The sequence below is a fragment of the Pongo pygmaeus genome, chromosome 8, assembly GCF_028885625.2.
Source record: "Pongo pygmaeus isolate AG05252 chromosome 8, NHGRI_mPonPyg2-v2.0_pri, whole genome shotgun sequence".
NCBI lineage: Eukaryota > Metazoa > Chordata > Mammalia > Primates > Hominidae > Pongo > Pongo pygmaeus.
In genome coordinates this window covers 45,663,394-45,686,414 of record NC_072381.2, presented here as the reverse complement: position 1 = coordinate 45,686,414, position 23,021 = coordinate 45,663,394, and the positions used below count along the sequence as shown (strand labels likewise).

Here is a 23,021-nt window from a genome sequence, read left to right as displayed (position 1 = left end):
AATGGAAGCACATAACTTATGTAAGAGAACCTCTTGTGATACACGGCATCTGTGAGTAACTTAGGAATATAGTTACATGTATCTGAAGAGGTGTATCTGTTCATAAATATTTCAGTTAAACTAATTGAAGGTAACTGCCATTCATATTACACTGTGTCATGGTATACTGCCTTGTCAGCACTGCATATTTTAGGATCACTGTACCTATCATTGATTTCCTGTGTGCTTATGTTTACTAATATATTTTTTAATAATTATACAAAAGTGATTTCAAATAATTTTGTTATAAAGCACTTTCATTATGTATTTTTAGGGAAATAATTAAAAATGGGTGGTAGGAGATAGTGAACTAAACTAAAATGCATGGCCTAACATCTTAAAAAGAAAACACTACTGTATGGCTTAAACATATGGACACATAGATGGAAACTGCATGAAGCTGTGTGTGGTGGCTCATGCCTGTAATCCCAGCACTTTGGGAGTTCTGAGGCAGGGGGATCACTTGAGGCCAGGAGTTTGAGACCAACCTGGCCATCATGGTGAGACCCTGTCCCTGCTAAAAATAGAAAAATTAGCTGGACATAGTGGTGCAAACCTGTAGTTCCAGCTACTTGGGAGGCTGAGGCATGAGGATCCCTTGTACCTGGGAAGTGGAAGTTTTGGTGAGCCAAGATCGCACCACTGCACTCCAGTCTGGGCGACAGAGTGAGACTCTGGGTCAAAAAATAGATAAATGCATAAAATAAATTGCATGGCATGAAAGGTTTTGTGGGTAGAAGAGCATATAACAGGGAAATATGTTGTTATTTATATATTATAATCATCAACAGAAACATGTCTTCTAAAAGCATACTGCCTTGCATTTTGGTTCTCATATTTTTGCTAAAAGCCAAGAAATGAAAATAAGAAAGTGCCCTTATGGTACTGTTCTGAACTATAAGATTTGAATTTCAGAGCCGCTAGGAGAGTTTCCTCTGCCCCCCTCTTAAAAGATGTCTTCAAGCCTAACAAATGATAACATTTATTCTTATGAATATTTTTTCCTTCCACAGTGTGACCTTGGCGATATATTATCATATCAAGAAAAGGTGAGCTTTTTTAGTCTTGTTATTCTGGCTAATTACTTTGCATGATATTAAGCACAGCGTTAGATCACAGCTCTAGACATCATAAGCTGTATTGTGCCTACTAAAATATTGAAGCAAATTATTTGTGTTTTCTTTGGTCCTTGAGACTTTTTTAATTCTTAAATGATTAAGTATCCCAATGAGTATGATTTTATATTGATTATATTGATATTTACTCTGATAGAAATATAAACGAGATTTTTTTCAAAATCTATTTTTAGTTTAGATTTCACAGTCTTAACACTATTGATATTATGAGCTAGATAATGCTTTGTTGTGAAGACTGTCCTGTGCATTACGGAAAATTTAGCAACATTCATGGCCTTTACCAACTAGATGTCGGTAGTAACCCATGACCCAGGTTGTGACAATAGAAAATATTCCTTGAGAACAATATTGTTAACATAAAATTTTAAATGAAAATATAACTTTTCTATGATAAAAAGTTGAGTAAAAAGTGTGTCATGTATTTTATTGATAGTCTGTAGTGTTGAGCTTAACAGAAGACAGCTGGATTCTCTAGCTCTTTCTTTGCAATTTGCTTTAAAGAAGCAATAAGATGACCTACCCTCATGCAAATATGTAGTTGGTAAAAGGTGTATTTTTCAAGCTTTAAGACAGTTGTGGGTATTCTTTAATACTAAATCAAAACTTCACAAGTGCTAGTTTCTTAAATTAGTTACAGTGGCATTTTACATATTAGCAAATGTATTCTCAGTACTCACCAATCTTTCTTGAACAATAAATGGTTCTTTCCCCACATACTTGCATTTACAATATTATGCATTAGTTATTTGGAAAATATTGGTTTATGTTTTATTGTATCAAAAATCACTTTTTTAATTTAACCACCAGTCTTATTTTAAAACGTCCTTAAGTATTGAGAAGCGGTCAAGCTTACAGTGGAAGGAACAAGTTTTTCAAAGTCCTTGGGGAAGCTTAAATTCTATCATTGGAAACAAATACTTATTTTCCTTGTGACATGAGTGACACATTTCCTTGTGAATGAGTGACAGCTTCATTTACTTTTGAGAATGATAGTTGTGCCTTTTTTTTAGACCGAGTTTCACTCTGTCACTTGGCTAGAGTCCATTGGCATGATCTCAGCTCAAGCAATCCTCTCACCTCAGGCTCCTGAGTAGGCTGGGACCACAGATGTGTGTCAGCATGCCTGGATAATTTTTTTGTATTTTTGGTAGAGACAGGGTTTTGTCATGTTGCCCAGGCTGGTCTTGAACTCCTAAAGGAGCTCAAGTGATCTGCCTGTTTTGGCCTCCCAAAGTGCTGGGATTTTACAGGTGTGAGCCACTGCACTGGCCCAGTTGTATTTTTAAATGAAACTGATGGTTCTCTTTAGTTCTCTGTAGTATATTCTCATGATGTATTTATTATTTTTAGTAGTTTAAATTAAAGGAAGCTAGAAAATCTGAATCACATTTACATTTATTAAAGTTCTAAAGAGAGTATTGCCCACCACTACTGCTTTGTAAAACGTTCTTGTGTTTTACTGTGTGGTTAGAGGAGTGAAAATGTGTTTGGTTTATTGCCATTGCCTGTTAGGGAGGGTCAATACTTACAGGCAGTTCTGACTGGTTATGGTATAAAAGACTTCACAGTACAGGACATGCTATGCTGAGGAAGAAGAGGTCAGGAAACCCTCCGCAAGTCAGTATCAAGGAGAATTTGTAAAAACTGTTTGTTTTGGTGAAGTAAACACCAAAGCACATAGGCACATAGGAGGCATTATTTTACTAAGCAGATATTATACTAAGATATTAACAGTTTTTGAAATAATACACATTCTTATTTTATAGAGATGCAGATAGATCTTTGGGCATATTTGATGAACGGTTACACCCACTTACAGTAAGTGTCGCTTTTTTTTTTTTTTTTTTGAGATGCAGTTTCACTCTTGTTGCCCAGGCTGGAGTGCAATGGTGCCATCTTGGCTCACTGGAAACTCTGCTTCCCAAGTTGAAGCGATTCTCCTGCCTCAGCCTCCCAGGTAGCTTGGATTACAGGTGCCCACCACGCCCGGCTGATTTTGTATTTTTAGTAGAGATGGGGTTTCACCATGTTAGCCACACTGGTTTTGAATTCCTGACCTCGGCCTCCCAAAGTGCTGGGATTACAGGCGTGAGCCACCACACCCAGCCCAGTAAGTGTCACTTTTATTGAGTTTGTATTTTCTTTCTTTTTTTTTTTTTTTGAGACGGAGTCTCACTCTGTTGCCCAGGCTGGAGTGCAGTGGCGTGATCTCGGCTCACTGCAAGCTCTGCCTTCTGGGTTCATGCCATTCTCCTGCCTCAGCCTCCTGAGTAACTGGGACTACAGGTGCCTGCCACAACGCCCAGCAAATTTTTTGTATTTTTAGTAGAGACAGGGTTTCACCATGTTAGCCAGGATGGTCTCAATCTCCTGACTTCATGATCTGCCCACCTTGGCCTCCCAAAATGCTGAGATTACAGGGGTGAGCCACCACGCCCAGCCTGAGTCTGTATTTTCATCATAGATTTGTATCTGTTTCATGCCCGCAGTCAAAGGCATCTTTCTTTAAGTCTTGTTCCCCATTTCATGTGGCATCTAGTCATCTTATTTTAAAAGTGTTGTAAAAAGAACATGCTGGAATAAGAACTGATCTGCAGGTATGTTTAATTAGTGAGCTAATGTGAGTAAATATACTATCCAAATAACAGAAAACGTATCTTTTTAAAAGATAATTGTTAATAGTATCAAGCAATATAAGTATATGTAAATACTTTTAACAAAGAAGCATGATTTTTATGAAGAGGGTTAAAAATAATTTAAGTTCGCTGGTTGTGGTGGCTCACAACTTTATAATCACAGCACTTTGGGAGGCTGAGGCGGGCGGATCACCGGAGGTCAGGAGTTTGAGACCAGCCTGACCAATATGATGAAACCCTGTCTCTACTAAAAATATAAAAATTAGCCGGGTATGGTGGCATGTGCCTGTAATCCCAGCTACTCGGGAGGCTGAGATAGAAGAATCGCCTGAACCCAGGAGGCGGAGGTTGCAGTGCGGCAAGATCACATCATTGCATTCCAGCCTGGGCAACAAGAGCGAAAATCTGTCTCAAAAAATCAAACAAACAAACAAAAAAAAGAATTTTAAGTTTATATCAACTTACATGGTGTAAAAATTTAAAAATGTACTTCCTTAGGTACATAATAGCCACATGTGGCTAGTAACTATTGTATTTATCAGCACAAGCTTAGAGCCTCATGGTTACAGGAAACTATATTTTTTCAAAGTTTATTGCAGAGAAGAATGACATACAGTCAGTAAGACATTAAAGCCTACTAGTAGCTTACATTTGGATGGAATTATGTGAGGGAAAGGGTAAAAAAGAATATAAACATTTTCTGAGCTTAAGCTCATATAATTTTTAAGTGAATGTGGATGAGTATTAAATCATTATGGTATTTCAGGATCCTACTGTTCATATTGTAAAAAACTAAAAGACATCTCACCAATCAAAATTATCGTAAGTGACACATGGGCACAAATGTGAACACTGCTGTCTTAAGAGCACCTCAGGTTTTTTCTTCAATGGATACTTACATTGCATCCTTTCTTCTTTCAGCGAAAAGAGGTTTTGGAGGAATATTTTAAGTATGATCCTGAACACAAATTGATTTTCAGATTTGTTCATGCTCTGTTTAAAGCCATGAGGCTAACAGCTGAATTTGCAATCATAAGTTTGGTAAGATATTTTCTATTTATAAAGCAGCTTTAGAAATTCTTCTTATAAACAGGGTGGTATTGTCCTGTTTTTTAATACAGTAGGTTTCTGAAGTTACCTCAGAATTTTAAGAGAAACTTTTGAAAGCAAATACATTTTAGTTGAATCATCATTATGGCTTAAAATGTCACAATTGCTTTTCTCATCACAGAACAATTGCTATTAAAGGCAGCAGGAGGGATTTCTGATTTCTCCCCCAACACATCAGTAAACACATGCACACACAGTGCACACACATCCAGGGCATGTGGAGGGCTTGGAATGGGGAGCAGTAACAGAACCATCTGGCTGATGGGCAGGAAAGGATGCCAGTGTAGGTCTAAGCTGAGTCCCAGGGTATATCCCCAGGCAATTCTGATGCATGTTGTCATTGACAGCTGCTGCCCTCAATTCTTTGTTCCTTCGATGATGTGTGTTTATCTATCCCTGCTGATCACCTGTGCCTGCTCATGAAGTTGCCCAGGAATGTGGTTCCAGTTGGTCTACCAAACCATAGCTGTGTCATTACATTTACATTATTCCTACAAATTCCTTTTGTAAACCTATCATTTTAAATAATAAATTCTGTTCAAATTGTTGAAAATAATCTTACTCCTCCCCACAACAAACCTATAGAGGAAAGTCAACTGCATGGCCAGGAATGAAAAAATACTTAGGTCAATACTTCTTTAGCAACCAGTTAGAGTCTAGGGGAGAAGGCTCCTGCTGTGCACTTGAATCAAAGCCCTCAAAGGGCACTGGACCAGATACAGGCCTTCTCGAGGAGCTGCAAGTCATTTGGAACTCTTAAGCTCATGCTAGAGGGAAGCAGGAGTGGTGCTTCCAGATGTAGAGACAGGTGATGCAGGAGGGAAAGCTGGATTGGAAAAGGGAGAGTTTTGTACATAGGCTAAGCTTGGTGTGCCTTTGAGAGAGCAGAGTAGCAGAGTCTAGTCGTCATTTGGATATACAGGACTAGAGCATGAATCTGATGTAGAGCTACAGAATGAAGAGAAACAGCAGCTGTTTAAATACCAAGAAAGTGTGTAGAATGAAATTGGACAAGCCAGGCATGGTGGTTTCATGCCTTTAGTCCTAGCTACTTGGGAGGCTGAGGTGGGGGAATTACTTGAGCCCAGCAGTTTAAGTCCAGCCTGGGCCAGATGATGAGACCCTATATTTTTTTTTTTTTTTTTTTTTGAGAGGGACCCTCGCTCTGTCACCCAGGCTGGAGTGTGCAGTGGCGCAATCTCGGCTCACTGCAAGCTCCACCTCCCAGGTTTACGCCATTCTCCTGCCTCAGCCTCCCGAGTAGCTGGGACTAGAGGCACCCGCCACAACACCTGGCTAATTTTTTGTATTTTTAGTAGAGACAGGGTTTCACCATGTTAGCCAGGATGGTCTCGATCTCCTAACCTCGTGATCCACCCACCTCAGCCTCCCAAAGTGCTGGGATTACAGGTGTAAGCCACCGCACCCAGCCGAGACCCTGCATCTTAAGAAAACAAAAAGTAAGGCCAGGTACGGTTTCTCATGCCTGTAATGCCAGCACTTTGGGAGGCCAAGTTGAGAGGATTGCTCAAGTGTAGGAGTTCAAGACCAGACTGGTCAATAAAGTGAGACCCATTTCTACTAAAAAAAAAAAAAATAAGAAATTAGCTGGACATGATGGCACATGCCTGTGGCACCAGGCACATGGCAGGCTGAGGCAGGAAGATCACTTGAGCCCAGGAGGTGGAGGCTGCACTCTAGCCTGAGCAACTGAGTGAGACCCTGTCTCAAAAACAGATAAAATGGACAGAAAATAGGTCGGTAAAGACTATTATCACTTAATGGACAAGCCCCCAGAGGAGTGGCTACTAGAGTGGGAAGAGGAAAAGCAGAAGAGGATAATAAAAGAAGAAAGAGTTCAAGATAGGAGAAGCTGTAGTCACAGTGCTGAATGCTGCCAAGCAGTGACTGATTTGTGAACACTCACTGGATGCTGACCCTGTGCCGCTCTTCTAAGTGCTGGGGTAGAGGAGAGGACAGGTGGAACACAGTTCTTGCTTTTATGAGCTTATTATATTCTAGGAAGATGGAACTTAAGTGTATGAAACAGCAGGAAGAGGAAGCAGGATAAAGGGATACAGAGTGATTGGGGGCTATTTTAGGTAGACAGACGAGGAAGAGCCTCTCTAGAGAGCTGACATTAGAACAGTGACCTGACTGAAGGAGTGACGGGAAAGAGTGCTGACATTACAGGCAGCAGGATGATTGCCAGGACAGACAGAAATGCGTTTCACGTGTGTTTGAAGAACAAACAGCAAGGTGACGAGCATAGTCAGAGTGAAGAATGAGGGGAACGGTGGAGATGAGGCCCCTCAGGCAGTACCATAGCTCACAGGGCCTTTTGGCTTGTAGGCCGTAGGAAGAAGTTGAGGTTTTACTCCAGTTTGATGGGAAGCTCGTGGGGAGATCTTGAGCAGAGGAGTGCCATGTTCTAAATGAAGAGGTTATGCTGGCTGCTTTGGGGACAGTAATCCATAGTTGGGAGGCAGAGTGGAGGCAGCGAAGAGGGTTAAGAAGCAACTAGGGTAATGCAGGTGAGCAGTGATAGACTGTGGGTCATCATCAAACCATGCAGACCACCAGTGAAGGTAGATGTAAGAGGCATTGCACACAGATTGGAGCAGGGGAACTGAAATGTAGCTATTTGGCCCCAACACCTAGGCAAATGGCAAATGGCAGAGCTTTAGTTTGTCAGCGTGAAGACACAAGAGACAAGTGCCTGTTGGCAAGAGGAGCCTCAAAAGGGGCAGGCAGTGTAGCTGAAGGAGAGATGGAAGATGAGGAGCTGGTATGAGGGTATGGTGCGGTGAGCACCAGTGAGAGGACACAGTTGGAGAGGAGTGGGGAGTGGGATGGGGACAAAGGAAACACAATTTGGAGGAAATTTCTGGTAGAGAGGAAGAAAATCTTCAGAAAGAGGTGATTGTGGGAACAGTGTGCTGCAAAAGTGAGATGGGATCAACTGCACTGAGGGAAGAGTTGGCATCGGTGGGAATAAAGAATTCTCAAAGTCACCCAGAAGGGCACGTGGCATGGATGAGTGTCAGCAGGTCAGCAGCTTAGCAGGAAAGGGGACAGGAAGTAGAGGGCTTGCCATGTTGTTTCAAAGGTCTCTGATTCCTATGCAGTTGAACCCTGGGAGGGAGTTTCACTCTTGAAATACTTGAGAGTGCAGAGTTTGGGAGAAAGGGAGCGGAATCTGTAAAATGTCATGTTCAATAGCCATTTGTTTTTGAAAACATACTTGAGTTTGGCAGTGTTCAGATCAGTATCAGATCTGGCAGTGTTCTGCAATCTGATACCCTTCAGACAAGAAATAAACTTGCTTATTTATATAAAGTTTTTTCCTTTTGTTTCGATGTAAACAGTTCAAGTAGCTCACAGACATACTGTTCTGCAGAGCACCCTCTGAAGTCACAACACCTCACAGCTCACCTTTAATCTTTACTCAGCTATTCACTTTGCCCAATTCTTTGTAGGACAGATGTTTGATAGGTGTAAAGTAATTCATAGGATTGTCTCACCAACTGCCTGGCAGGTGTAGAGGAATCCCAGGGATACAGAGACTGGCAGCTGTTTCCACCTTAAAACCAACAGAATTGTCTAAGTTGCAGATGGTGTAAGACAGAATAAATTTTTATGAAGGGATCATGAAGATGTGCAAAATAGGGGCTGTGAGAAGGACCATCCTTTATACACATGTGTTTCTTACCAAGTGAGCAACTGAATATGGGGAATGTTTTACAACCCCACAGACCTGCTCCTGCCATGCTGCTCTACACAGCAGCTGCTGGGAGGCTCTCTTGACCAGCAGTTTTTAAAGCTAGTGCCACAGAAGGGTGAGTTTTTGTGAAAAGGAGGTTAACATTTGCTCGCTATTACATGGGTTTTACATATTTAAGCTTGACGTACTTGTAAAATTCCCATCTACCTACCAGCTCTGTGTGAGACATTACATATGTAGGCACTTAAGGATTTATTGAATGACTTTAATCCACACTGGGCTTGTATGTCTGCTATCTTTTATGAGTGTGAAGGTGACAACACTGCCTGTCTTCGTGATGCCCTTGGCTGAGATATACGGTCATTCTTGTAACCAAAATTGGGCTGTGAACTTCTATGGGCAGAGTAGGTAGCAGAAGTATCTGACCTACAATTGTGATATGGCCCCTTGTCTGGCCTGATCAAGCAAATCTCTGTAGAACATAAACACTTACTTTCTGGTCAAAACCAGAAGAAATCTGTCATTCATAAGAATTCTTATCACAGCACTTAAACTGAGCTAAATCAAAGGCCAGTGCTCTGTTTTGCAGATTTATATAGAAAGACTTGTAAGTTATGCTAATATCGACATTTGTCCAACTAACTGGAAGAGGATTGTCTTGGGAGCCATTCTTCTTGCCTCCAAGGTTTGGAGTGATATGGCTGTGTGGAATGAGGACTACTGCAAGCTCTTTGAGAACACTACAGTTGAAGAAATGTGAGTTTGTATGGTTTTTGTGAACTTTCTAACCATTTTTCAGTACTTTATGTGCTCCCATAAACTTAAACACTCTAAGAAATATTTTTAAAGGTTACGTTGTGCAGATAATGAAAATGGACATAAACACCACATACTTTTTCCATCCAGCTTTAGAACGATAGTTCATATTTTTCATTGTTTGCTGGTAGGTCTTGGTAAATTGATGTTTTAATAATCTGCTCATAAATTGAAAAGTATTTTTCTGGTGAATATTTTTGGCATTATCTTACCAGTGTACTACCAGAACATAATAGTACAGTAAATATCTTCATGGCTTTTTCAAAGCTGTGTGCAAGTTCAGTCTCTTTGTAAGGAGCACATGTGTGGCCTTTGAAATAATTATTTGGCCAGTGACAGGTCTAAGGCGTCTGGGCTGTGAAAACTGTGTAGTTTCACCCTGAGTTACACATTGTGAATTTGCCTTTGCTGGTGTTCCCCCTGCTTTTATCTGAAGTTCTGTTTTATAGAAACCTTGAGATACAGAATATCCACAGATCCCTGTGCCCCTGTCCCATCCCAGTGGAGTGTTACATATGTTTGGAAATTGCGCTGATGAGTTAGAAGTTCCAGTGTTCCCCTCAGGCAGTCTGAGAAACATTGCTGGAGCATCACCCAGTGCTCACCACACTCAAGAGGTTCCCTGGGCACTCATAAAACCACTGCAGCACTTTGGGGGCCCCGAGTTACCTGTGGGAGTGCAATAAATCTTGCTGAGTCATGGGGTTGCTCACAGATGGCACCAACATGATGCTGAAACAGAAGCTTCATGGGGTCTTTCTTCCAGTCTGGCCTCATGATTGTTGTAAAGGGAAGGGCCTTGGAGCTGGTAGGCAAAGTGAGCCAGGGAGGCATTTCCAGCAGAGGCTGTCACAGTGTCCACTAGACAGCGAAAATGGCTTTGTGGGTGACATTTAGGGAAATCTGAAGGAATACCTCTTGATGACATTGAGCACCATATGAAGATCAAGATCATGACAGGCAGTGGCAAGAGGTTTTGGGTTTTTGTTTTTCTTTTCTTTTCTTTTTTTTTTACATTTGCCTGTTATTCCAGTTAAGACTGTCTTTCAGAATGTATGCCGTCACAGAGGTGGAGCCTGATGGCTGAATAGCAGTCTCTGCCAATTGTGCTCCCCACAGGAATAACAAATTTAGGAACTATCTAAATAAAAAAAGCACCTGCATAGGAATTAAAAATCAGGTAAGCATTCATAGTACCTGGTTTTAACTTCATATCACTGAAGGAAGCACTGAATAGTGTAGAAAAGACAGTCTTGAATTGCTGATGCCATTCCTCCCCCATGTCCCAGCAGTGGACCTGTGGTGAGAAGAGGGGCTACATGCTTGGGGGAGGGAGAGCACAGCAACTGTGGGACTTTGTGCTAAATTCAGCACTGCCTTGTCATAGCAGAAAGCAAAACAAGGCTGCACTCATCCAATGCCCACCCATGGAGGAAACATTTAGACTCGCCCTAGCCAGGGAGGAATTGTTCATGCCAGTGTTTGGAACTTGAGTTATGAAAGGCTACTGGCTACTGTGGGATAAAATACTCTGGGGTCCTTAATAAACCTGAAAGTCTGTCTAGGCCACAAGGACTGCTGTGCTGCCCTTGAAGCCAGTGTATTTAGGGGCATGTGACCTACAGAGACAGCAGCTGGGGCAGCTAGGGAGTGCTTGCCCACCCCGCCTCCAGCCCTAGACAGTGCAGCTCACAGGTCTGACAGAGACCTCTTTCTTCTGCTTGAGGGGAGGAAAGAGGACTTTGTCTTGCAACTTGGATACTAGCTCAGCCACAGTAGGAGAGGGCACTGGTCAGAGTCATGAGACCCCCATTTCAGGTCCCAGCTTCAGGATAACATCTCTAGACAAACCTTGGGCAAGAAGGGAACTTGCTGCCTTAAAGGGACTCAGTAATGGCAGGATTCATCACTTTCTGATGAAAGAGCCCTTGGGCCCTGAAGAATCATCAGTGGTGACCAGGTAGTATATACCATGGGCCTCGAGTGAGACTCAGAGATGTGCTGGCTGCAGGTGTGATCCAGCACATTCCCAGTTGTGGTGGCTGTGAGGAGAGACTCTCTCTGCTTGAGAAAAGCTGAGGGAAGAGTTAAGAGGATTTTTCTTGAGCTTAGATACCAGCTCAGCTACAGTGGAGAAGAGCACCAAGTGGACTGTTGGAGTCCCCGATTCAGGCCTTGGCTCTTGGATGGCATCTCTGGACCTACCCTGGGCCAGAGGGGAGCCCACTTCCCTGAAAAGTGAGTTTCAGGCCAGGCAGCATTCACCACAAGTTGACTGAGAGCACTTGGGCATTGAGTGAGAATCAGTGGTGACCTGACAGTAATCCCCATGGGACTGTGTTGAGGATATACGTGGGGACAGACTACTCTGCCTGGGGAAAGGGGAGGGAACAGTGGGAATGGATTTGCCTGGTGGATTCAGTGCCAGCTCAGCCATGGTAGAGCAGAACACCAGGTAGATGTCTAAGGTTTATGACTCCAGCCCTGGCTCCCAGACAGCACCTCTGAACCCATCCAGGGACCAGGAGAACTTACTGCACTTAAGGGAAGGACAGAAGCCTGGCTGGCTTCACTACCTGCTAATTGTAGAGCCCCAGGGCCTTGAGTGAAATAGGTGGCAGCAGGTAGGTGTTACAGTGGGCCTTGGCCTGCCACAGTGCTGTGCCAGCTTCAGACCTACTGCTGTCCCAGAGGTGGTGACCACAGGGGTACTTGCATTGCTCCTCTCTGAGCCCCAGGCAGCCTAGCACAGAGAGAGAGAGACTTCATTTGTGGGAAAGTAAGAGAAGAAGTGAGTCCCTGTCTGCTAACCCAGAGAATTCCTTCAGGTCTGATCTCAGACCACCAATGTGGTACCTCCACAAGTCTGCAAAAAAAAAAAAAAAAAAAAAAAAAAAAATGACATTCTTTACGGAAATAGAAATAAAAAATGAATTCTAAAATTTATATGTAACTACAAAAGACTCAGAGTATCCGAAGCTACCCTGAGCAAAAAACAAACAAAACTGGAGGAATCACATTATCTGATTTCAAATTATACTCTATAGCTATAGTAACCAGAACAGCATGACACTGGCATAAAAACAGACACATCAACCAATGGAACAGAATAGAAAACCCAGAAACCAGTTTATACATCTACAGTGAACTCATTGTCAACGAAGGTACCAAGCACATACAATGGGGAAATGACAGTCTTGTCAATAAGTGGTGCTGGGAAAACTGGATATTCATATGCAGAGGAATGAAACTAGACCTCTATTTCTCACCTTATACAAAAATCAAATCAAAATGGATTAAAGATTTAAATCTCAACTGGGTGCGGTGGCTTATGCCTGTAATCCCAGCACTTTGGAAGGCCGAGATAGAAGAATTGCTTGAGCCCAGTAGTTCAATACCAGCCTGGGCAAACCAGTGAGATTCTGTCTCTATTTTTTAAAACATTAAAAATTAAAAAAATTTAAATCTAAGACCTGAAATATGAAACAAATAAAACATTGGGAAAACTCTCTGGGATACTGGACTCAGCAAATATTTCTTGAATATTTCATAAGCACAGGCAGCCAAAGCAAAAATGGGCAAATTAGGTCACATCAAGTTAAAAAGCTTCTGCACAACAAAGGAAACAATCAACTAAGTGAAGAGACAACACACAGAATGGGGGAAGATATTTGAAAACTATCTGACAAGGGATTAATTACCAGAATATTTAAGAAGCTCAAAGAACTCCATAGAAAAAAATCTAATATGATTTCTAAACTGGGCAAAATATCTGAATAGGCATTTCTCAAAAGAGGACACATTAGCCAGGCATGATGACACGTGCCTGTGGTTTCAGCTGTTGGGGAGGCTTAGGTGCAAAAGTTACCTGAGCCTGGGAGGTTGAGGCTGCAGTGAGCTGTGATTGTGCCACTGCACTCCAACCTGAGTGACAAAGTGAGACCCTGTTTCAAAACTAAGAAAGGCATACAAATAGCAGATAGGTATATGAAAAGACACTCAACATCAATATCATTGATCTTCAGAGAAATGCAAATCAAAATTACAATGAGAGATCATCTCACGCCACTTAAAATGGCTTTTATTCTAAAGATAGCCAATAACAAACACTGGTGAGGATACAGAGAAAAGGTAACCCTCATACATGGTCAGTGGAAGTGTAATTTAAGTACAGCCACTATGGAGAAACGTTTGGAGTTCCTCAAAACTAAAAATAGAGCTACCGTATGATCCAGCAATCCTACTGCTGGGTATATACCCAAAAGAAAGGAAATCAGTATATCAGAGAGATACCTACACTCTCATGTATACTGCAGCACTATTCACAGCAGCCAAGATTTGGAAGCATTCCGAGTGTCCATCAACAGAAGAGTGGCTAAAGAAAATGTGGTACATATACACAATGAAGTACTATTCAACCGTAAAAGAGAATGAGATCTTATTATTTGCAAGAACATGGATGGAAATGTTGAATGAAATAAGCCAGGCACGGAAAAACAAACTTCACGTGTTCTCACTTACTTGTGGGAACTAAAAATTAAGACCGTTTTCTTTTGTTTGTTTTGTTTTTTGAGATGGAGTCTTGCTCTGTCACCCAGGCTGGAGTGCAGCGGTGCTATGTCGGCTCACTGCAACCTCCACCTCCTGGGGTCAAGCGATTCTTCTACCTCTGCCTCCCGAGTAGCTGGGATTACAGGCTCATGCCACCATGCCTGGATAATTTTTGTAGTTTTAGTGGTGATGGGGTTTCACCATGCTGGCCAGGCTGATCTCAAACTCCTGACCTCGTGATCCACCCGCCTCAGCCTCCCAAAGTGCTGGGATTACAGGTGTGAGCCACTGTGCCTGGCCTCAAACAATTTAACTCATGAAGATATAGAGTAGGAGAACTGTTAGCAGAGGCTGGTAAAAGTAGTATGGGGGATGAGGAGTAGGGGGTAATGGTTAATAGGTACACACATATAGTTAGAAAGAATAAACAAAATCTAGTATTTGATAGCACAACAGGGTGACAACACTCAAGAATTATTTAATTGTACATTTTACAGTAACTAAAAGAGTGTAATTTGAATTATTTGTAAAACAAAGGTATGCTTGAGGAATGATGGATACTTCATTTACCCTGATGTGATTATTACACATTGTAGTCATCAAAATATTTTATATACCACACAAATATATACACCTATAATATACCCCAAAAACATTTTTAAAGACTTTCATTCAGAATTACTACACTGTATATTTACCAGTGAATTGAGGATTCTTGTGACTAAGAAGAGACTCACTAGTGATGGTCGGTTGGTTTTGAAATGGCTGCTAAATTACTGCTTTGCTAAATAGTAGAAACTGAGTTGTCACGGTGATATTGCTAGTAGCCATTTTAGCAAAGGATGTAACAGAAAATGAATTTGAAACAAATAGAAGTACTTTGAAAGTTGCAGAAGCTAAAGTGCTCTTAATCACTACTGTCATCAGTCTGTAAACTGGTTTCTTGAAGGGAGCAAAATTTGTAATTATGAACACTTGGCTCCACTATAATGGCAGCTAAATTGTTCTAAAACCTGCAGCTAATCCAGTGGGGCTCTAGTTCTAATTACAAGGTCAGAGAATACACAGAGAAATGTTCAGGTTTCCACAGATGTGAGCTCCAGAAGCAGTGGTGGCAGAAGCCAGCTGCAGTTCTACACAATGCTGTTTGTGAACGCAGAAGCACCCTGATCTGTGCTCTGAACAGGAGCTATGTTGCAGATTTTTAGAAAATGTAAAACATTGCAACAAAGTGTGTAATGTACATTTATCTTGTCCCTCTGCTGTTGATTGTAAAGATCTCTTTTGGACTGTAAATTGAACCATTTAAAAGTTAGTGTTTATCAGATTTTTCTTAAAACTTTTCAACATCTGTTTGTCTTGTTAGAATATATTTTCCTTCAGAAACATCACTAATTATCAGGGAAATGCAAATGAAAACCACAGTGTGATACCACCTTACTCCTGCAAGAATGGCCATAATTTAAAAATTGAAAAATCGTACATGTTGGTATGGATTTGGTGAAAAGGGAACACTTACACTGCTGATAGGAATGTAAACTAGTACAACCACTATGGAAAACAGTATTGCCATTCAATCCAGCAATCTCACACTAGGTATCTACCCGAAGCAAAAGAAGTCGTATGAAAAAGACACATGCACATGCATGTTGATAGCAGCACAGTTTGCAATTGCAAAAATATGGAATGCCCATCAACGAATGGGCAGATAAAGAAAGTGTGGAATATATACACCATGGAATACTGCTGAGCCATAAAACAGAATGAAATAATGGCCTTTACAGCAACTTGGTTGGAGCTGGATGCCATTATTCTAAGTGAAGTAACTCAAGAATGGAAAACCAAATATCATATGTTCTCACTTATAGGTGGGAGCTAAGCTATGAGGATTTTATATGTGTATATATATATATGTACACACACACACACATACATACATATATACATACATACATATAAGTTAAACTGTGCAGCTCCTATTCAGAAAATTTGCTATGCCTGTAAAGGGTATGCTATTAGCCATTTAAAAAACAACAAAAAACTAAGAAGATACATATCCTGTAGGCATAATGGTTTTCCTCAATAACTAAGCCTTTATTAATAAACATGTTAATTATATAAAATACTATATTTTACACATTTAAAATATGCTTGTGGAAAAACATAAGAGATTATGAAGTGCATATATTCCTATAGTAAATTAACTCCTGATTAGCTGATTATTAAAGCATTATCTGATTTACATTCCTATAGTCTTATGGTTATATGAATAGGAAACTAATGTTAGAAGTAGTTTCAGTGGGGTTTTCAGTTAAACAAATGAGAAAACCACCTATCTGCTTATATCCTAACTGCTTTCCATACCAGAGAACATCAAGCATTTGTTGACTTAGCCAATGGATAAAATTTTAAAACCAAGAAACCAAATATGTTGTTGAGGTATTAATTGTTTTTATACAGTTAAGTCTTTATGGGGATTACTATGAAAGTGGTAAGATTACTCTAGTTTTATATTTATTTAAACATTTGACAAAGTGCTGGACACAGTGGCTCATGTCTGTAATCCCAGCACTTTGGGAGGCCAAGGTGGGAGTATCACTTAATCACAGGAGTTTAACACCAGCCTGGGCAACAGGTGAGACCCTGTCTCTACAAAGAGTATTTTAAAAAGATAGCCCAGCTAGGTGGCATGAACCTGTAGTCCCAGCTACTTGAAAGGCTAGGATCATGCCACTGAACTGTAGCCTGAGTGACAGAGCAAGACCCTGTCTCAAAACAAACAAACAAACAAAAATCTTCTGCCGGGACAGCTGAATAATCACTTGGCAGAGGGCTGCTCCCAGCCTGTTCCCCTCTCACTGCATTCTACTCATCCCCACACTCTGTTCTGGCCAGGAGTGACAGGTGCTGAGCACCTTGGGGTTTCATTTCCAACTTAGGAGAAACACTGTGTAAGGCCAGCGCCCTACCAAAAGGCTTGTCATAAAATGGGTTTAGTCTAGTCAAGGTGTTTCTCTTTGATCCTTCTACCGCCTGAAGTGTAAAGAGTATTCCTGCCCCGTAATAGTGACAGCTAATAAATGGCATCCATCATTTCTGTCATCTGATCACTATTGCAGTGCCTTGGGAGTGAGCATGGAGTCTGAGTTGTGCAATGGAACCCTCAAGAATGAGACCTGAGTCAGCTGCATGAGTGCAGAGAAGGCTGTCCCCTTTCTCCTCATCCCAAACTTGGGGTGCTGGATCCAGAATGGACTGCAAGCAGCTGTGCCCTGTTTGGACATTAGTGTAGGAATCCACCTGCATAGCCTGTATTTGTTTCAAAAAAGAATTTGGAGCTATTCTAGTAGCTCAGTGTGATATTTTTAAATAAACAGAGAAAAATTTTATTAACTGACTTAACAGAAAAACACTGCCTATTAAATTCATTTAATATTGTTTAAGGAGTATCTACAAAATTTTGACCTCAGTGTTCTCTTGCAAAAGAAGTGGAAGTAAGGACAGAGACCCTTTCAAATGAAGAATCACTGAGAAACAAAATATTTATAAGTAGTATAACATTTACTTATGCACATTTTTGAAGATTATGCCATAATCAGTTTGCATCAGGCTCTCCAATTTTGGAACACTGAGAGGATTTTCCTGTAGGGGAAATTTTCATATAAATGTTGAAGAAATTGTTAAAACTGAAAACTTTTCTGAATTTGGTAATCTACTAGGGTTCAAATCTAGTGTGCTTTCTTATATTTGTAAGGTCTGTCTACAGTGTGTGTTATCATGGGTCTTGGAGTAAATATCACATAAATGAAGGCATTTCCACATTCTATACATTCACAGGTTTTATTTCAGAAATGAGTTCTGTTCTTCATGTGGAACTGGAACAACCGAAGGCCTTACCATGGATGTTTGTATTTACAAGGGTTTTCTCCATTGAATCCTTTCATGTTTTCAAAGAAATGAAAAAGCTGAAGGCTTTACTTGTTTCTTAAGATTATGTCGTTTTTCTCCATATTAAATTCAAATATGTCTTTGAAAGCACGTGAGAAAATCAAGTTATTAACCCAGTTTTTACATTCATGTTGTTTTTGTTTTTCTAAGTTTTCAAAGAGAACTGGGAAAGTTGCATGCTTTCTTGTATTTCTTAGATCAATAGGGTTCTGTACAGTGTGAGTTCTTGCATGTGTTCTAATAAACTAGAGCACATGATGCCTTTACCACATTTCTTACACAAGAATAATGTTTTTGAACTAACATTGTCCTGTGTTGGTTTTGTTGTGTTTCTCCTTCCCCAGGAATGAGTTGGAAAGGAAATTCTTGAAGCTAATTAATTATAATATCAACATTACTAGCAGTGTTTATAGCAGATTCTACTTCGATCTTCACACCTTGGCACACAACAACGGCCTGTATTCACCAGTTTATCTTCTTGACAGAGAAAGAGCATGGAAGCTGGAGGTAAGGCTACGAAGTTACTAAGGTGGGTTTTCAGTCAAACACCAATGCCAACATCTGTGACTAGGTCATATTAAGTAGTGATTAGAAAAATGGAAAGCTTCAAAATTAACTAACATACTGAAGAGCTTATTACATTTTTGGCATTCTACTTCCTGCATCTTTTGTGGTTTCTACAAGGATCCACATCATTTGAAAATTATAGATATTATCTTCTCTTTTGTGAGAATAATTCAGAATATTTTAATCAAATTTAATTCATTTATAATCTTTCCCTTTTGAACCTTTACCCTTTCAAATAATCATATATAAATGATTTCTTGTTATTGTATTCTGAGCAATGTCTACATATATAATGCACTTACCACTCTTGACTATTTTTTATTACTTAGTTTGCGAATTTATGTCATTTTCTACTGTATATACCACAGTGCAGTCAGTCCCATGGGTTTGTTAGACACAGCATTAGTGCCTAAGCCAAGAGACCTGCACTTACACTGTATAAGTTGTGCGTGTCTCAAATACTGGATGCGGGAAGTACATGGGATTTTACTGGAAATGATAACTTTTATGAGACAAAGTAATATTTATGGTTTGTGACTTTTGGTAAGTACACAGCAGACTTACAGCTGACAAGGATGAACATTTAAAATAGGCACATTCTGTGGTACCTTGGAAGTATTTTAAAATAATACATTTTCTATCATAATTAATGTACAAGTGAAGTAGTGCCTTTTGATGCTTGAGTCATTAGACTTCTTTGATGTTCCAATACAATCCAGCATATGCCTGCATCGTTAAAATTTGCTTTGAGTGTATAATAACTACTGTAGATTGGGTAGAGTTTGAATAGATTAATAAACTAACTTTTTGCAAAAGTGTACATTCATTATGTTTAAGGAACAAGTGCACAGGTAACATGATACTGCTCTTAGAAGCCTGTCACAATACTGTGACATCTTTGGGAGCCCAATTTTTAAGTAACTTAATAAAACAAGTTCCCCTTTGCTCCAGCAATCTAATTCTAGCCCTGAGATTACCTTAATGAGTTGACTGAACTTGGCAGTGTAAACCTCAGCCAAAGTAGCTATAACTGGGCCGGGCGTGGTGGCTCATGTCTGTAATTCCAGAACTTTGGGGGGCTGAGGTGGATGGATCACGAGGTCAGGAGTTCAAGATCAGCCTGGTTAAGATGGTGAAACCCCATCACTACTAAAAATATGAAAGGTCAGGAGTTCAAGATCAGCCTGGTCAAGATGGTTAAACCCCGTCACTACTAAAAATATGAAAATTAGCTGGGCATGTTAGCAGGTGCCTGTAATCCCAGCTACTTGGGAGGCTGAGGCAGAGAATTGCTTGAACCTGGGAGGCAGAGGTTGCAGTGAGCCGAGATTGTGCCATTGCACTCCAGCCTGGGACTCCTTCTCAAAAAAAAAAAACAAAAACAAAAAGTAGCTGTAACTGAACTATCTAAAGGAGTTTGCATGTGTGGCTTATCATCAGTGGTGATTGTTAAAAGGTTGGAAACCTTTTTAAAATTGTACTTCTTTTCTATTTGACATTCTTAGGCTTTTTCAAGGATGGAACAAGACAAAGTTTTCTATAATGCTGCCAAGAACGGGTCTTTGAGTGCTGATGATTTAATTCATCTTCAGCGTGCTAAGGCCATCCTCTTCTGAAGGAAGAAATGAGGAGTAATGTAATACCTGAACCCCTCATCAAAAAAGACAGGAAAATATCACCTCTCCTGCTAAAGAACTAGAAAAGTTGGTATTGTCAAAAGAAGAAACACCTCAATTCAAGTTAACTCAAGGACAACTAAGATTGCACTTCATAGTAAAGAATGGGATTATGTGTGACTTTAGCACACTGTTTTCAAGTTTACGTTTTAGTTAAAAATAAATCACTGTTGGTTTTTTTTTAGAATTAAAATTCTAGCCACTCAGCTTCAGTGATCCTCACTAAATCCTGATAATATTGGTGTATTTTTATCCATTTTAATTATTTAGTACCTAAGGTAAAATCTTCAACTTATCACCTTATCTTGATGAATTGCAAACTAGAATCAATGATCTCTATTAAACTTAGAAGAAAAAGTGTATGATGAATCCTTGCTTATAAGATGGTTTGCACCTCATAATATGCCATTAACTAAGTAGAAATCCTGACATATATGAGTGGTCAAAGATTTAAAAACCAGTTTGACAGAGGGACACTGGACTGAAATTCGTGACTTCAAGAGTAAGTCAGGGCTGAGCACACTGGCTCATGCCTGTAATACCAGCAGTTTAGGAAGCTGAGGCAGGCAGATCACTTGAACTCAGCAGTTGAAGACCAGCCTGGCCAACATGGCAAAACCCCCTCTCTACTAAAAATATAAAAATTGGCCAAGCATGGTGCCAACCGCTTATGGTCCTAGCTCCTTGGGAGACTGAGGCATGAGAATTGCTTGAACCTGGGAGGCTGAGGTTGCAGTGAGCCACGATCATTCCTGCACTCCAGCCTGGGGTGACACAGCAAGACTTTGTCTCAAAAAAAAGAGTAAATCAATAGAATAAGGAACACTAACATTGTTCTGTCCTTTGGCTTGAATTCTAGAAGGGAATGCAATCATTTAGATAAATGAAAAATTGGGTCAACTTAGAATAAGAATATAAATGTCACTGAAACTGGGCAGGTTCTCCAACAAATGTTATGGGGCAAGGAAACTAAGTTGCTAGTAGGTGGTAACTATGGCAGTTTTCTTAGAGTTTGATACCTGGGAAAGATAACTTCTTTAACATAAGACTATGAAAAGGATTATCTGAGTACCAAAGCTCAAATTTACTTTGACTTTTTGGGTTATTTTAACGTTTGTAATACAGACCCCCAGTGAAATTTTACTCTAGTAGAGTGTGAACTAAAACTTTTACATCTTCATTACAAAGAAAAGACAAAGATCTGAAATATGTATTTAAGCCAAGTGAAATGGCCATTTTTGTAGCACAAAAGCAGTTGCCTATTGGCAGTTTTATATAGTTTATTCCAAGATGAGCTATCTAATCTTAGGGCTCAATGTTTCTAGAGAAATTTTATTCTGGTCTTTTATTCACATTTCTTTTTATGTAACCTAGATGCCCATACATTACTGAAATCAAGCAACACTAAATCCCGATTTTATTACAACTAAAGGTTCAGTTTTTTGATGTAGTTTTCCAACATTTCCAGATACACTATTCCTTTGTTTAAAAAAAAACATGCCGGCCAGGCGTGGTGGCTCACATCTGTAATCCCAGCACTTTAGGAGGCCGAGGCAGGTGGATCACCTGAAGTCAGGAGTTTAAGACCAGCCTCAGCATAAAGAAACCCCCCCTTCTCTACTAAAAATTTAAAATTAGCCAGGCGTGGTGGTGCATGCCGGTAATCCCAGTACTCAGGAAGCTGAGGCAGGAGAATTGCTTGAACCTGGGAGGTGGAGGCTGTGGTGAGCCAAGTTTGCATCATTGCACTCCAGCCTGGGCAACAAGAGAAAAACTCTGTCTCGAAAAAAAAAAAATGCCAAAGCCCATCTTAACCAAAAGCCAAATTACTCTTGATTCAGTATTCAGGTTATGCAGTGTTTCTGGAAACTAATTTTGCTGCAGTGTGCTGGTTAGCTAGAATCTTTCATCACCCAGCCCTTTCCCTAGCCACGTTTAAGATTTCTGTGGCTTCATTATTTCCTCACACTGCGCCCTTGAATATGGAACTACATCTTTGACAGCTGGCAGAGAAATCTCCCAGGTAAGTGCTAGTTTCTATGCAAATTTGTAGAGAACACCCAGGATCTATTAAGTTAAGGATTAGATGACCTTAAGTCTAATGGCCAGACACTTATTACCCAGTTGGGCCCAACATTGTGCCAGCAAGTGGTGCAAAAGATCTAGGAGCCCTTCATTGAAGCCTGCCCCCTAGGACACAGGTTTCTAAGGCAATTTCTACTGAAGTCTATCTTTTTTTTTTTTTTTTTTTTTTTGGGACGGAGTCTAGCTCTGTTGCCCAGGCTTGAGTGCAGTGGTGCAATCTCAGCTCAATACAACCTCTGTCTCCCGGGTTCAAGCAATTCTCCTGTCTCAGTCTCCTGAGTAGCTGGGACTACAGGTGCCCACTACAGGCTGGTCTCGAACTCCTGACCCTGTGATCTGCCCACCTTGGCCTCCCAAAGTGCTGGAATTACAGGCGTGAGCCACTGTGCCTCACGTCTATTGAACTCTTAAATGCATTTGGCAAGTGACAGAACATGTACTTAATGTGAAATTTAAAGAATATCAGCTTGTGGTTTAGGATTTCTAGGGTACAGAAAGAACAACTAACTGGGAAAGAAAAATGGTATAGACATAAGAATCTTGAGTCCATTGGAAAATGGTTAACATTCTTTAAAAAAGAACAGGTTAGGTGACTCTTATATCTGGTGTTAGGAAGCTGAGCAATTGGACTGTGATTAGGAAAACTCAGTGATAGTCCCAGAACCTAAGGTCTTTAGTAAAATATGAGTAGTATCTACTTTAAAAGACCTCCATGGATTCCCAAAATAGGCTG

The 23,021-nt window shown here is 40.4% G+C and overlaps 1 protein-coding gene across 1 annotated transcript in view; it reads left to right on the top strand.

The window, feature by feature from the left end:
* The window catches only part of LOC129006300 (cyclin-Y-like protein 2), a 35,549-nt gene extending 14,986 nt beyond the window's left edge, over positions 1-20,563 (top strand). Inside the window, exons 5-10 of the mRNA XM_054435850.1 lie at positions 1,053-1,088; positions 2,942-2,993; positions 4,733-4,852; positions 9,235-9,401; positions 18,305-18,467; positions 20,033-20,563. Coding sequence (XP_054291825.1) covers positions 1,053-1,088; positions 2,942-2,993; positions 4,733-4,852; positions 9,235-9,401; positions 18,305-18,467; positions 20,033-20,143 — 649 coding nt within the window. The 3' untranslated portion in view covers positions 20,144-20,563. The remainder of the gene's footprint in view (positions 1-1,052; positions 1,089-2,941; positions 2,994-4,732; positions 4,853-9,234; positions 9,402-18,304; positions 18,468-20,032) is intronic.
* Positions 20,564-23,021: the final 2,458 nt, after the last annotated feature.